Here is a 15,580-nt window from a genome sequence, read left to right on the forward strand (position 1 = left end):
ACTCGCTGCTGGGGACTTCCTGTTTCCTGGCAGCAGATGCTGAGGAGACACCCTCATTCTGTGACATGGAGATGAGATGATAGTGAGTGAGGGGTGCTTTGTCGGATCTTCCCTCAGCAACACTTTCCAATTGTATATTATATTTTTCAAATTCAGTATTTTCTTTATACTGTGTATTATTTAGATCAGATTTATTAAAAAAGAAGCCTCAGATCGCTTATAATAAGGGGAAACAGGAAGGGTATATTTCAAGCTGGTTATGCAAATAGATTAGTTAAAAAATGTTTTCAACTTTAATTGACTGAATTTATTAGGCTTCAGTTTATTTGAAGACATGAATCCTGCAGTGTAATATATAGTTACATGTATATTTAAGAAGTACAATATAAGAAAAGCAGGAGATTCATGTGTGGGCCATGTTCATAAGACTTTTGGAATAGGCTGAGGGCCAATTCAAAATGGACAACGGGCTGCAGTTGGCCCCCAGGCCGTAGTTTGGATATCCCTGATGTAGATACTCTGGTGATCCAGTCTTTTCTATTGTATATATTTGTATAGCTGTTTTTATTAATATATGTGTATCTTACTTCTTATGAATAGTTTTAACTTGTGTAATACTGATAACCCTGCTGCTGAGACAAAATCATTCCCCAAATTGGAATGAATAAAGTATCTATTTATCTTTCCTTCTGAGTAGAAACATCTGTGAGTGCTGAATAGAGGAGAGGCTGACACCTCACTGACAAACACTGACACACAGAAGTGTTGAAACATTGTATAAAGCCCAGACTCTCTGCTGTTTCCACTGACTTAAAGTCCAAAGTGTAATTACATTTGTAAGGATACGAGTGTGAGAGTCACTTTGTAAAAAAAAAAAAAAAGGGCCCATTTGAGTGGGGCTGGTCCTCTTCTGGCACAGACCGGGGGAGACTAATAGTTTGTACTTGTTGACACGGCCTGATAAAAAAGCTCGGCAGCAGACACAACAGTCGTCTTATTTAGGACACTGAGAAATTAGTCAGCCCTAAGAGGAGCGGGCTGAGGTTAAGCAGAGAGGGGAAAAAATACAAGTCTTACATTCCAGCCAGCTCCTCGGCAGGATAAAGAGCCAGCATCTGTAATTTCCTTCCAGCGGTCAGGCACTTTCATTCAGTGATGTGTGTGTGTGTGGGGGGGGGGGGGGGGGTGCAAGCTGAAGTCAGCAATTTTTGTAAGAGAGAGGAAGAGGAGCCCGACTAAGAAGTGTTCCTCGGAGTAGTGGGATGGAGATAATCAAATGCTCCTGTGACTTTAGTGTCTAAATCTCAGCCCGCAGAATAAAACAACGTCTCCGTATCTTATTCAGACACACAGAGTTTTGTATTTTTAAGAATCTTAGTTTGTTTCTATTCCCTGGGAGCTGTGCATATCCACATTCTTGGATCTAAATTCTGACGCGTTGGCAATGTCATGACACTCGGGTTGAGGGGCAGAGGGAGGTGTGGGGGAGGAGCGGCAATGACTCCTTATGCCACAGTCTGACACATCCCTTCCCGGCCAAAATAGAAGATAATTATTTCCCTTGTCTGGGGGGTGACACCATGGCACTTAGTGTTTTCCCCCTCAGTTAATCTTGTGGCTCTGCTGGCAGATCGGCTTTCAAATTTGCCCTTTCTGTTTCTAAGTTGAACAAGAATGCTGTGTCTGATTCTGACCATTGTTCTGGTTGGTTTTGCACTCCATTGGGTGTTTGTGTTTACAGGATTGCAGCTAAGGTTTGTTATCCATGTGTTTATGAAGACAAATTGTAGACTTTGAGACCCTTGTGGAAAAAGTAAAATATCATAAAAGTATGGGATCGGTGCCAACGTCCTGTCTTGAAGAGAAACTGGAAACTGAACTTCCTTGCATGCTTTAAAACCCACAAATCCAATCAAGGTTTTTTTGCTTATTACTCCTGAGCTCGGAGAACTCTAGCTGGTCAAAAACCAAGGACTGCTGGGAGATTGAGTTTCTCCCCCAATCTGTTTCGATATCACTGCAGACAGAGCTCAAACTGAGCCACAGTGTGGGAATGTGGGAAAGTCCCAGAGTGTTCAGCAGACTCCCAAAGAGAAGTCAAAATGAGAAGGAAAACTGAGGGCCTTTCTGTCTCCGCAGTCCCAGCATGATTACTCCTGTCAGGGCCAGGCCTCCCTCTCCTCCAGCTGCCCCCCCGTCCAGCCTGATTATGTGTTAAATCCGCCCGTGTGTCGGGATGGATGTGGAAAGAATGCGTGTGGAAGGGCTGCGGAGACCCGGAGAGAGCAGCCTGGAGATAGCACCCCATTAGAGTGATAAAAGAGGCAGAGGGAGGAGAGCAGCCGACAGGACCAACATGCGGGCCCCGCCGCTGATGAATGCCAGGTGGAACGGGTCAAGCGTGATAAAGGAAACAGTTTATTTTCTTATTTCAAAAGAGCAGCCTTGCTTTACGTAGAGCGCTTGCCATGGCCGCTGCCGATCCAATATGGAAATGTCTTCTCGACTCTAAACACAGCCTGGTACGACAGGGGGGCTGTCGCTGGGCTTTACAGAGTGTGTGTCCTCCCCTTGTCTAGTCTTTTGATTGCATGATGCTAACATCCAACGCTGTGCTGACCTCTAAGCATTCCCCTGAAAAGGACTGCTTTATTTGAAATGTTCCGGTATCTAAACCATCTCGGTGTTCTGGAACTAAGAGCAGAGGGATTGAGCTCTGATAGCTACATGGTTACACAAATATTTTTTGCAGCTAAGCAATTTCCTCCGGAACAAAAAGCTGATTGTTGAGCCTTTACTTTAGAATATTTCTTTCTTTCTTTCTTTTTATTTTTTTAAAGAAGCTACTACGCTCCAGATTTAGGAGTTTGTGCCACTTAAGCACATCAGTGATAGGGGCCTGGACTAAAAATAGGTCTACTATATTGATAAAGTAATATGAGATTAAGTATCATCCTTTGGTTATCATAATATCACACAATTATTTTCATTGTTTTAAATTAAAATAAAATAAGGGATGTCATTTTCCAAATGTAAACTGTTGTATTTTTTGCCAACACACTTTAAACCATACAACAGATGGGTTTTTTTTCATTGTGTAACCCTTCAAAATCATCACAATATTGGTATTTTTTCATAAATAGTGTAATATATTATTTTCTTCATATTGCCATCCCTTAATGGTTCTTATGTCAACATCTAGTTGTACGCCCTTCACTTTGGGATGATTGCCTAAAGAGTATATGATGTATATTCCTTCATGCAAACTTTTCATATATTAAATCTGTGGCCAGGCAGAGCTTTCTAACACAGAAAGAAGGGGGCAGGGCGTTAATAGGAACCATGGAACTCCATTTTTTTGCTTGTTGGTAGGTTGGCACTTGTTGATTTAAAATGAGGAACTCTGTTAAAGTTAGAGCCAAAAGAAAGGATTCTGATCTTAGCGAGACCTGTGAAAAACAGAAGCTTTTTCTCCCTGAATCACGTCTGATTGTTTCTATTACACTGCAAGCCATTGTTAATACTGTCATATACATTCTCTGTCAGCTATTTCAAAACGCCCTGTGTCTAGCTGGATGTTCAGACAACCATGAAATGTTATTTAAAAACCCAAATACTGCTTCGGTTTTACTTTCAGGGCATACAATTAGGACCATGACCATGCGTTCCGACTGTGGAGAAGGATGTCAATATCTCTCACTGAACTTATTCCGGAAGCATTAATGCAGCTGTCTGTGTGTGCTGCTTTGATTAGATGTGACTTATGTTCGTTGCCTCAATAAACAGTAGGCCTTGGTGTGGACATTCATCAGGCTCTGTTTACTGGCATTGTATGCATGCTGAACTATGGCTGCATCTTTTTTTATGGACTCGAGCCTGTGGTGTTTTCCCCTACAATGTAAGAGGCCGTACATCTTGTGAGTAATTTCACAGCCACGCAGGCAGGCAGGCAGAGCTGGGAAAAAGCCCAGCTGAGAGTATTTCTTCTTCTTGAAAGGACAGCTCAATTGATCTCGTCTTGCGGCTGATGTGTGGACTTTTGTAGCTGCAAAGGTTTTTGGAGAAATCAAGTGCACCTTGAAGGAAGACATGAGTTATTTATTAAGCTTACTGCAGTGCTTGCTGACGTTTGGTTTATAGCATCTTCTTTATTTCATCATCTTAACATTATTCTAATATTGTATTCAAGAAATGTTGTGTTTTTTCTCTCATTCAAACACAGTTTTCAGTCCTGAGTCTTCTCTCCTCTTTGAATCAAGTAAGAGATGCTTTTGGATATCATAATCACAATTATGTTCATGGTTTTAGATGCTGTATTACAGTAAAGTGATGTCATGCCCATCCACTTAATTTAATCCATATCACTTTTTAAGCATTAATGGCCAACGCTTCATAATCATCACAATATTGATACAGAGGTATCTGCAAATGTTAAATTATATTAAATAAAAAATAAACTGGTGAAACGTTGATTTTAAATGAGAAACTATGTCAAGAGTAAGAAGCAGCATGTGTTTGTGGATCTGTATTTCCATCCTGAGTCTTTGAATAAAGTGAGAGATGCTGAGCAGCTGGGTTAATGTCTGCAGACATGATAATCTCCCACCTATGAGAGGCGAGGCGCCTATGCAGCTCGGGGAAACAGTGGCAGATCCCATAAAGAAAAGGAAAAGAACTGAGGCCGTGCAGAGATTCTCTGTCATGCCATCCAAACAACTTCATTTTGAACCGCATGGGGCTTTGAAAGTAGAAGGTAGCATAGACCACCTCCACATAAAGCCACAATCAGATTAAAGGAGCGTAGGTTTAAGGGTTAAAGAATGTGATGTCATATTGTGCAGGTTCCTCCCTTCACCACACACATACTTGGAATGGCTGTCTGGCTGCTGCTACACTCCACACATTTAGACAACCGACCCATTCATCCGAGGTACCTGTGCTTAGCGGGAGATAAGTAGCTTTCCATGAGAAACAAAGAGAAGATTAGCATTCCCTTACACGGTGTTGGAGGGCACGCAGCTTTGCCCTCTGAGCAGGGAACAGTGAAGGAAGTGCCTCCCGGTTGTTCGCAGCAAAGATCAAAGCCAGACACTGATAAGTTTTACTGAACTGTAAGCTAACGCTCATGCTAGCTGCTGAGCATAGCAAAGCTACTCAACAAAGTGTAAGGTAAAAATGGGACAAGTTGGATAAAACGAATGAATGAACACTTAATCAGCTTATCAAGATGTTTAAATTGTAAATTAAAATGTTTTAATGCTTTGAATACTACGAATGACTTCCATTCATGGTAAAGGAGGCAGACATGTCAAATAGTCATGTAAAATTAAATCTGCCGGTGAAAAGATTTATTTGTGGAAACATTTCATGAAAAAAACAAAACTATACCAGTTTCATTTGGAGTCAATCCCTAATACATCCCCTTGCCCCTGTAAATATTGCCTTGAGAAACAAATGCATATTAATTTGCAGCTGGAAATAGTCCCTAACAACTGAAAAGCTAAAGCTAACATGAGCAGCTGTTTTAGGAAAATACTCAGACATTTCAACTATAACTCGTTTTTTTTTTTTTACATTTAGTAGCAAAGACTCAGTAGAAGTCACAGACATGAACATCAGAGAGAATTGAGTGACAGAATAATTTCAAGCTGCTTATAGTTTCATTCTGAGGATAAATATAAGACCTTCAAACAAAGGCAAACGTTTCGAGAGAAGGAAATAAAATGATCTCACAAAGACAACCGCTTCAGCTCCGTTAGAGTCGCTGCTGATGGCAATTAAAAAAGCAAAAAACCTCGGAAATAAAACTTATTTTCTCTTTCTGCTAAACTGCATGAATTTGAAGGTAAAAATGATGGGTATTTTAGGATTTAACCCATCACGAGACAGCTTTTAAAGCCTCTCACTGGGCCTGGAGCCAAATCATGATCTTCTGAAAGCACTCGGCTCGTTTAGGCGATCATGTGGAGTGGGCTTTTTGAAATGGATTCCCAGTGACATGGAAAATGTCCTTTCCTAATCGCCTTTTGTTTAGTTCATTTAACTCACATGGAAACAGGAGAGCGGGCCTTCTGGCCCGGCCAGACTACTACTTTTTACTGGATGAGGTGGTCAGCTATAAAAAGGGAGCTTTGCTAAAGACCATTCTGCTGGGGGGGGTCTCTGCATTCAGGGGATGAAAGCAGGGTCCAAAGGTCTGACTGACCCAAAGCCCCCTGCAGCCCAAGCGAAATCGGCACTGAAAATGTCCCCAGTCAGCAGCTGAGTATTATCTCTCAATTGTGCCAATGCCTGCCAACCCTACTGACCCAGCCCCCGCCAATCCAAATCCCCCGCCACAGCCCCCTGGTCCCAGTGCTGTGACAGAAAGGACTGAAACAATGTCAAACTAGCTGCTCATCCCCCCCCACACACACACACACACACACACACACACACACACACACACACACACACACACACACACCCCAATTAGTATAACACCTCACAGATATTTTAGATAAATAGAAATAAAACAAGTCATTTTCTGGGAACTTGTTGTTCATTTTTGCCTTTTTCTGACATTTTTAAATCCATGGCAGGCGATTACATCATTAAAACAATAATTAGATAAGTTGTTTATCATCCCACTGTGGTAATGCTAAAATTGGATTCCACCTGTTTTGCCATCAGACTGCATTCAAATACAGAAATCTCCGGCAGCAACTGAGAATTTCCTGCAACAGAGCCATCGTCGGCACATTTTAAATCCTCAGTCTTCTGCTCTGGGTGTAGGTGGGACAAATGTGAAGTTGTGTAATAAGTTATTGATTTTCCTCTTAAGGAAGATTGAAGTACAGAGCTGGAGGTCTGAAGCCTCCCAGAGGAGCAGCTCCACTACAGGGCCCTCAGACCCGGGGCCCCAGTCACATATCACTTTCACCCTCATGCCAAAGGGACACAACATAGAACATCAAAGACTTTGTCTCCTGACATGGAGTTCGGCTGTCTGATCACATCCCTCTCACGCAGTCAGCAGCTGAGCAGAGACATCTGTGCCACAGTTTGGATAGCTAAAAAGGGCAAGAGCTTAGAATTGCAAAAAGGTATGGATGCAAGGATCGATGGAGATGTCTGAACCTGTTAGTACAAGTGGAGATGAGGACACTGCACTACGGGGGGGGGGGGGCACTTTTGTCATGCAGAGAGAGGGGGCCGGAGAGGTGACTCTTCAGACGATCAGGGGTCAACTGCTGCGATCATCCATCTTCCGTCTTGACAGTGTCCTGTCAGCCGGGGTGCTCATGTTACTAAATAGGCAGGCCTCCATTGTGGCGCTGGGCCGGTCTGCAGCCATGTGTAAATGAAGTTAATATTCACCGACCTTATGCATGGCCACATACGGACCCCTGCGTCACCTTGGAAATAACTCTATCTGACTCAAAGTGGCAGGGGTCTCCCTGACAGAATCTCTAAGCTGACCGTGTGTCTTTGTGTGTGTGAGAAGGACTGTTTACTTGGATTCTGTCTATTCACATGAGGCAGCGCATTTTGACGGGCAGGTCAGATTCCAAGACCTGGATACTGCTGAGTCATCACTCCCCTGTTCTTTGAAACAGCCCTAAATAATGGTCGGTGGGAATCTGTGTACAATCTCACCATTTCTTTTAAGAGAAATAACTTCACTGACACAAACACAATTTAGACACACTGAAAAACTGAAACGTTGACTTAAATTAAATGTATTCTGTCAACAAATTTCACATAACTGTAGGTTAGGTTAGTTGAAAGCAATACAAATAATTTGAACCTGATATTTCTTATTTCAACTTATTTACCTAATACAGTTAGCAAATCTGTTGACATAATGCATTTAATTAAAGTCAATGTTTCAGTGCATACTCCTCGAATCAGTCCAATTTACTCTACCCAGCAGTATTGGTATCTCTGATTTACATCCAGGGTAAACATTTGAATATACCATTGTCACTGTCATTGTTTCCTGGCCTTTGTTCCAGCATATGGCTTGCTGCAGTTCATATGAATGCAGCTCAGGGACAAATATTTACCAAGCTAAATGACATTGTAAACAAGCCTCCCACTGAAAGTCTTTTTCTCAAATGATCCATTTGTATTTCATTTGACATGTTGACAGGGAAGCCTGGTCCCAGCACAAGCATCTGTATCCCGGGAAACATCTCGTCCTTGCTTTTACTTCACATTTATCTTTAAAAAAAAAGGGCAGTGGATGTGGAAGTAAAATAAATACAACTTGCCAAATCACGATTTCAAACATTTCCCCTTCTCTGCATACTCTGAAGAAGCAACTGCTGTTTAGTTTCTACTAATGAGAAGGAATGATATCAGAGAAAAGTTAGTGCTCAGGGATGCTCAGGCAAGAAAATGAATGAACAGAGACATGCAATCCATATTGAAAATTAACGTTTCTTATAAAACTCATTATCCAACTCAGATAAACATCATTTTTTAAATGGGAATATTTTAGATGGTTGTTGGTGCATTAACAGATGGTTATGGACTTTGTAATGGGCTTCTTAACTATTTGCAAACTAAAGAAGTCATTGATGTATGGAGACTATAGGAAGTACAAATAATTATGTAAAAGAAAACGTTGCTTATTCCTTAAAATACTTATCATAGACTTTTTAAAATGTTTGTTTGGTCTGAGCAACAGTCCAAAAAGCTAAAACATATTCCATTAACAATCAAACAAAACAGAAAAAGCCGTAAATTCTTAAATCTAAGATAATGGATCCAGTTATTGATATTTTACTTGATTTATGACTGAATGTCATGTCTTAATATCCTCCCCTTAGTGATGAATTTAAGAACACTGCTTACTGTATTGGCATTAACATTCTGAGCAGAACAGCATATACTGTATATGTGTGTTACTGCTACCTGCCATGCCGGGACAGAGGGGGGGCAGCCCTGAGCACTGGGAGGATGCTTCTCTTCCAAGACAGCACACTGAGGGGATGAGCTCCCATCCATCATCAATTTATTTCAATCTTGAGTGATTGAAGTCCATTTGGGTCTCTTGTGGATTCGGAGCACACCTGTCATTTGCATAATTAAGCTCTGGAGCAGTAGTAAAAGACAGCCATTTGGTGTATTAAATTCACACCGTATCAATCAGGGGAGCATCAAGATGTAGGAGGATCTCCTGTCTCCTGGCTTCCTTGGTTCATTTGAAATGCTAAGTGCAGTTTGTTTTCTCCCGGCTTGGAGCTGGGCCGGACTGCCTGGTGGCTTTCATACATGTTAGCTGCCGTGGTCAGACCCCAACAGCTCAGCTCTGCCCCCCCCCCCCCCCCCCCCCCGGAGGCTAAATCATCAATCAGTCCCCGGCTAACTTCTGTCCGACTCACTGACAGTCAAGATGGATGGTCGCAGCGTCTACAGGATGCTGTATCCTCTCATTAATTCCATTGTTAGCATGCACAGATAGCGGCGCGATAGAGTTTTCCACCACACGGACGCCTCTCCCTTTTTTGGTCCAGGGTCAACAGTTAATCATTTCTCAGCCACTCGTTATTTAGTACCACAATGATGTGATGTGTCAAAATCGGACAACATACATTCCCCTGGACAGAGCGAAACAAAGGCGCCAATGTCCTCCCACAAGGGCCCTCTCTCTGTCTAACGACTCCGTGGCTCCATCGCAACCAGTAGCCAGCGCTGAACAAGACCAGCGGATGAATGGGGGCTATTTTCACAACATGCACTTCTTCCCAAAATGAAGCCAACGCAGGCTGCGCCGACACTTCAACTGGCCTTTTTCAGCACCCATTACACTGGAACCAGTGACGGCAGCAGGCGGAGAAGGAGAGTGACATTTACAGCCAGAGATCGCCACACAAAGAGTTAAAGAGAGACAGAGGGAGGGGGGTATCGGAGTGAAAGACAAGGGGTCCCTCTTCGCTGACGGTGATGAATGAGTGGATCACAACACGTTTCAGAGGAGGCCTATGCATCCACAGAGGGGGCTCCTCAGATGACATGACTGACAGCTCAACTTGCGGGCTCCACCTGCACCCGCCCTCCGGTTGAATAACTTACACGGCAGCCATGTTGTAATCGTAGTCTGCTGCAGACACTGTATTACGCATCAGCATGTTAGTGAGCGAGTCACAGCATTCAAGAGTTTTAAAGGCTCTGCCGCCACACCTATCCAATGCACGTGCAAATCTACGGAAAATGTTTCAACAGAAAATAATGAGTTTTCTTGGTGGCTAGTTTTGATTTCCTAGCTACACTGAAAAAACTGAAACTTTGACTTTAATTAAATGTAGTATTTCAACAGATTTCACATAACTGTATTAGGTTAGTTGAAAGCAATAATATTAAGTTTAACAAAAAAAATATTAGGTTCAACTTAACATTATTGCTTTCAACTAACCTAATACAGTTATGTGAAATCTGTTGAAATAACACATTTAATTAAAGTCAAAGTTTCAGTTTTTTCAGTGTAACAGCATCTCAAAGATGGACTCACGAGTTTGCGAATTTGTTTCAATCCTGAGACCCACAGTCTGAAATGTATTCCAATGTATGCATCAAATGTCCAATGGGTGCCGTTCATTCTATATTGTTCATATAATGATTGTCATCTTATCTTATCAATACCAACAAAACACCAAGAATGTAGCTCTGTTATCCCGATTTAAACATTTAATTTCCCTGGTCCAGTTTGCCCATTTGAAACTTGGCTTTTAATGTGAGATTATTGTTGTGTCCTCGTGCTGAATGTTGTTTTATAAGCTTAATTTTCATTTTATCTTATTCATTTATTATCTTTAACAGCATCTTTGAGCACCTGATGTAACGCTTGATAAATCAAATATATTATAACTATTGATATATGTTCAGACAACACTTTGTACGAACTAATGAGTTAGAATCGTACTGAACCCTTATTACTATACACACAGCGTCCCCTTTAGGCACCATTATGTACTTTTACACCACTAAGACAAGCTATCCCGAGGTCCAAATGCCAGTATTTCACATCTGTAATGGTCACAGCCACTTGGACTCACCGCTCTGCTCTTCAGCTGATAGAAATACTTAGGTGGTGCTCGGGGAAAACTACTGAACGGACAAGTTAATGTCAGTGGAGCTGCTGGAAGAAGTGCTGATGGTGCACCGTGATTCTCATTTTATTTAGATTAACCACCCCTTAATACAAAGGCTTCTCATGCCTCAGTGGAGATAAAGCGTTTAAAGGTGCAGTGTGAAGGCTGGAGTTTGATCCATATACACATTAAGGATCCTTTTTCCTCACGTTTTAACCTGAGGGTAGATTTATGCTGTCTATTTCTAGGTATGTGTAGTTGTCACATGAAAAGAGTCATTAATAGAGACTTGTAACAGTCTGTTCTTAGGGCTTTGCACCAAGACATGATATGGAAAGGAAGCTAAAAAGGACTTTGAAAAGCTGGAGCTATTGGTTGTTATGCCACATCATTCTCCCTGTGGAAATAAAACGCGGGCTTACTTTCCAAAGGGCACAACTGGATCTCACATCTATGCATATTAAAACAAGAACAATAAAAAGGAGCTTCGATAGACTGCTAACATTAGAGACACAACTTGAGGCGATGCTGCTCTGAATTACATGGCCTAATATATTTCATTAACACCCCACCCTCAGAAGGTTCCTAATGGATGACAGAATGGCATAAAACCGTGTCTGCCAGAGACACTAATTTGTCTTAGACACATTCCATTCAATTATTACTGGCTGCTACTCCTCCTAAACTGCTTAGATTGAGGTTGCCCCCAAAAAAGGCTTGTCTGACATGGCAGGTCACTTAAGTTGTGTGACCTAAATCACCCCTTCTAATCCATAGTGATTTTTATCTTTCAAGTCAGGTGCCCAACGAAAATAAACCTCTGATCATTCGCTGTGACAGAACGCACTTTATTGTTAATTGTAGCAGCGCGACCCGGCAGCACAACAAGGAGCCGCAGCCGGGCTGTGCTTGCCCTTCCTGTTAGGCTCCTTCATAAATACCCTGAGGCCTAAATGCCACAGTACCACGGCTGTTTGTTTTCCCTCTCTGTCAGGGTCATTTGGCCAGATTAGAAAGATATTGAAAAACTGGCTGGACTTCCCCTAGACCGGTGTATCTGCTCGAGATTGTCTTGGCTTGTTGCCAGCAGAAGGGAAAGTATTGAAGCTGAGGAGCTAAACTTAAGTTATAATTTAACAGTCTAAACAGAATCATAGCTATAAAGACAGTGGTAATCAATTAATACAGACTTTAATTATTTGTGTATCCGGCCTCAACAATTTATTGATATATTGCTGCTGTTAAATCAACTGCTTTTATCCCATTTGCCAACACAGCTTATCAGCCGGTAATGCGTAAATTGTCATTTACTGCCTTTGCATAATCAAATCACAAATATTTCCTTTTTTTTCTTCTTGGTACACCTTTTGTTGTGTAATCCAGGATGCCCCTGACTGATTTCAAAAGAATAATTTGGAAAAGGAGCAACTCTGTGAATGCTAATGAGTAAACACAGTTATTACTGAGAATATGTTCTAAGGTACTCACGTTCACATGCGTCTCCTTTCTGATGAAATCCAGCTTTGCATATACATTTCCCAATTGGAACCAGCCATTCTCCCTCAGCGCTGCAGTGCATCTTGGGAGAATTGTCGGCCTCTTCCTCGGCGTCATTTACACACACGCCCTCCACTTCGACCAGCGAGGAAAACTCTGATCCTGTCACGGTGTCCGGGAACGTGGCCAGGTTCTCGATGATAGACCAACACTTCTTGTAATAAACTTTGACAGAGACCAGGGCGATGCACGCCCCTACATCCTGGAAGGCCAGGTAAAACCCCCGCCTGGAGAGGGGGCCAATTATGCGCACTTCTGTATTCAGCTTCATCTTCCTCTCTCCCAGGTCACCCTGAGTGAAGCTTTCATCTGCGGCGATCGTGTCAATTTTCACATACTGGTTTTCCCGCAGGCTCCTGCCCACCTCCGAATCAGTTTCCTGGTAGTACAAATTGAATGTCTCCTTGCACGTGCCCACCACCCCGGGTAGGCTGTTACAATCCCTCAAGGTGAACTTCAGTTCCACAAAAATTCTCTGGGCAGTGCCCTTCTCTATCCAGTTAGTCCGAAGCCAGTTATTCTGATTGGGCTCCATGACTTTGCAAACCTGGTATGTGCGAATGGGAGTGTAGTTCTCATCCAGGCCGCTGATCTCTTCCCACTGAAACAAGAACACACACATGTGGAAGTGAGCACCTCCAATACAGACCAACACCATGTTGAGTTTAGATGCCTAAAAACTGAGATCAAATCGGCAACGGTGGTGCTACCTCTGTAATGAATATGACAAAGGTACAAAATACACATTTCAGAGATAAGCATTTTTATCCCACATCTTTAAAAACACATTATGCTCAGCTTATGTTCTTCTGCTCACATTATTTATTTAAAGTTTCTCACAGCCTGCTTTTCATCAGACTGCAGCTTGAAAGCGGGTTGCTTAAGGTCTTTGTGCTCAGAATGTAAAAACCCTGTAGAGTAACAGAAAGAGCCTCCTGAATTCTGCAAAGACTTCAGCCAGCACGGAAATATGGGCTACTGAGCCATATGTATGTTTCATGGCTGGTTCTAAATATTATTATTCCTATCACAGATGTGGGACATCAGAGAGAGCTGGAACATAGATATGGAGAACATCCGCGTGATGGAGAATTTGAACAGACTTACCCCATTGGGAGGATAGGAGATCCACTCCAGTTCGGTCTGCTGTGCCTTGGAGTCCAGCAGAATCACTAGTGACAGGAAACCAGAGGCAGGTGGTTAAATCTCACCGAGACAGGTATTACTGACCGGCCACACATCCATATCTATACCGCAGTTACCCGTGACCTGATTCAGGCTACTAGAGCTAAACATTCATATGCATATCCACACTGCAGGGACAGGTCTGCGGGGAACTTTCTAGAGAGACAAAGACACTGACGTTGTGCATTTACAGAGAAACAGAGACTAAAAACAGAGGGGCATCTTTTAACATAGGATATTGACGAATTACGCGAATGATAAAAGCGCGTTTATTCTAATAAATATGCATTTATTTCACACATGCGTTTATTACAACCCAGTGTTTATTGGAAGTTCCATTAATGCCAAAGCGGCTGCTGCTGTCATTCCGATAGAGAGCTTAAACTGTTTCAGCTGAAAGCGGCCCTAAAACAGTGAACCACATAACATGCGGCTTGTTTTCAGTTTAAATCTGGGGCGGAGATTTTTTTCAAATCAGCCTGTTTGTGTTCCAGGCGCGTGAGAGAGAGCGCAGAGCGGCACTATACGGAGGATATGATAAACATGAAGTTGTTTTAAATGAGTACAAATCTCCACGGTGAGAGCAGCCAGGACACATCGCGCTGAAAAATATTGTTCTGGGTCTGTCTGACAGGAGTGTGTATGTGAGGAGCTCCGCAAAACCCCGCATACAAAAGCGGAGTATTTACAATTCATATTAGATATTAAACCAGGACCATGCACGGTTATTACACTGTAGTTTTGGTGCCGTTAATGGTAATATTTGCCCTGTAATTTTACGCAAAATATAATTTAACCATACATAATGAAAAGTGCGTAATTTCAGCTCTTTTTATATATTTGAATCCTCTTTTATGTCGGTGTTTTACAGCTGCACTCAGATCAATTTAAGGCTCGTAACAGCTCCGCGTCAATGCGCCGTATTTTCCTGTAAGACTAGACTGTTAGAGGCCACTTTGGAAGAAATAATCCTCCGAAACTGCATCCACACAGACAGCTTTCACATCCCGGGAGCTGCTGGACCATCGATCCGCTGATATTACCTGGTTTGTCTTGAAAGATTGTTAATCTATAACGAGCAGGCTAGTTATGGTGATAACTCAGTGGCGCTGAAGTAAAGTAGAAACAGAAGCTCATGCATCTAATCCGAGCACCACGGTGTTTCAGTTCCGTGCGTTAAACCCCCGAGAGGTCGCTGCCAAACAACCGGGAGAGGAGCGCTGTCACCATGCACACCAGCCTCATCTCACTGCTCTGGCTCTATTACGCACCCGGCTGTTGAGTTACTAATTTGTGATTTAAAGACAAATCTAAAAACACAAGGAGGCTTTCTGCTGAACCCTCTCCTAATTCCGCAGGATGTCTTACAAATGTGAGTCCAAACTTTAAGAACTTACCTTCCTTCGCATTCTGTGCTTGTCCGCCATCTACACAGCAGCATAAATGTAGGCAAAATGTAATCCACAGATACGGGATGGAGCTGGAAAGCATGGTGCAGCCGCGGATATCAGTGTAGACCGTAACTCTCTCTGCCACCGTCTCGCGTGCTTCCCATTGACGACACTAAACCGGCTCTATGTACAACAATCCGCTGGTCCCACTCAAATAGCGTCTGCTGCCGCGGGGCGGGGCCTGTGGCTCCGCTGCTGTCAGTCAGGGGGACAGGCGGAGGCCTTGGCCAATCACAGCACACAAAAGGAGACGTCATGAATCCTCCAGGCCAATAGGTGCGCAGAGGGAGATGGGTTTTTGGGAACGCG

The 15,580-nt window shown here is 42.7% G+C and overlaps 1 protein-coding gene across 4 annotated transcripts in view; it reads right to left on the reverse strand.

The window, feature by feature from the left end:
• The window catches only part of epha7 (eph receptor A7), a 79,390-nt gene extending 64,016 nt beyond the window's left edge, over positions 1-15,374 (reverse strand). For all 4 annotated transcript variants that reach the window (XM_063902025.1, XM_063902023.1, XM_063902024.1 and 1 more), the window contains exons 1-3: positions 15,218-15,374; positions 13,743-13,807; positions 12,567-13,236 (exon numbers count right to left, since the gene is read on the reverse strand). In XM_063902025.1, the coding sequence (XP_063758095.1) occupies positions 12,567-13,236; positions 13,743-13,807; positions 15,218-15,311 (829 nt within the window). In that variant the 5' untranslated portion in view covers positions 15,312-15,374. The remainder of the gene's footprint in view (positions 1-12,566; positions 13,237-13,742; positions 13,808-15,217) is intronic.
• Positions 15,375-15,580: the final 206 nt, after the last annotated feature.

The sequence above is a fragment of the Eleginops maclovinus genome, chromosome 15 (assembly GCF_036324505.1).
Source record: "Eleginops maclovinus isolate JMC-PN-2008 ecotype Puerto Natales chromosome 15, JC_Emac_rtc_rv5, whole genome shotgun sequence".
Taxonomy (NCBI): domain Eukaryota; kingdom Metazoa; phylum Chordata; class Actinopteri; order Perciformes; family Eleginopidae; genus Eleginops; species Eleginops maclovinus.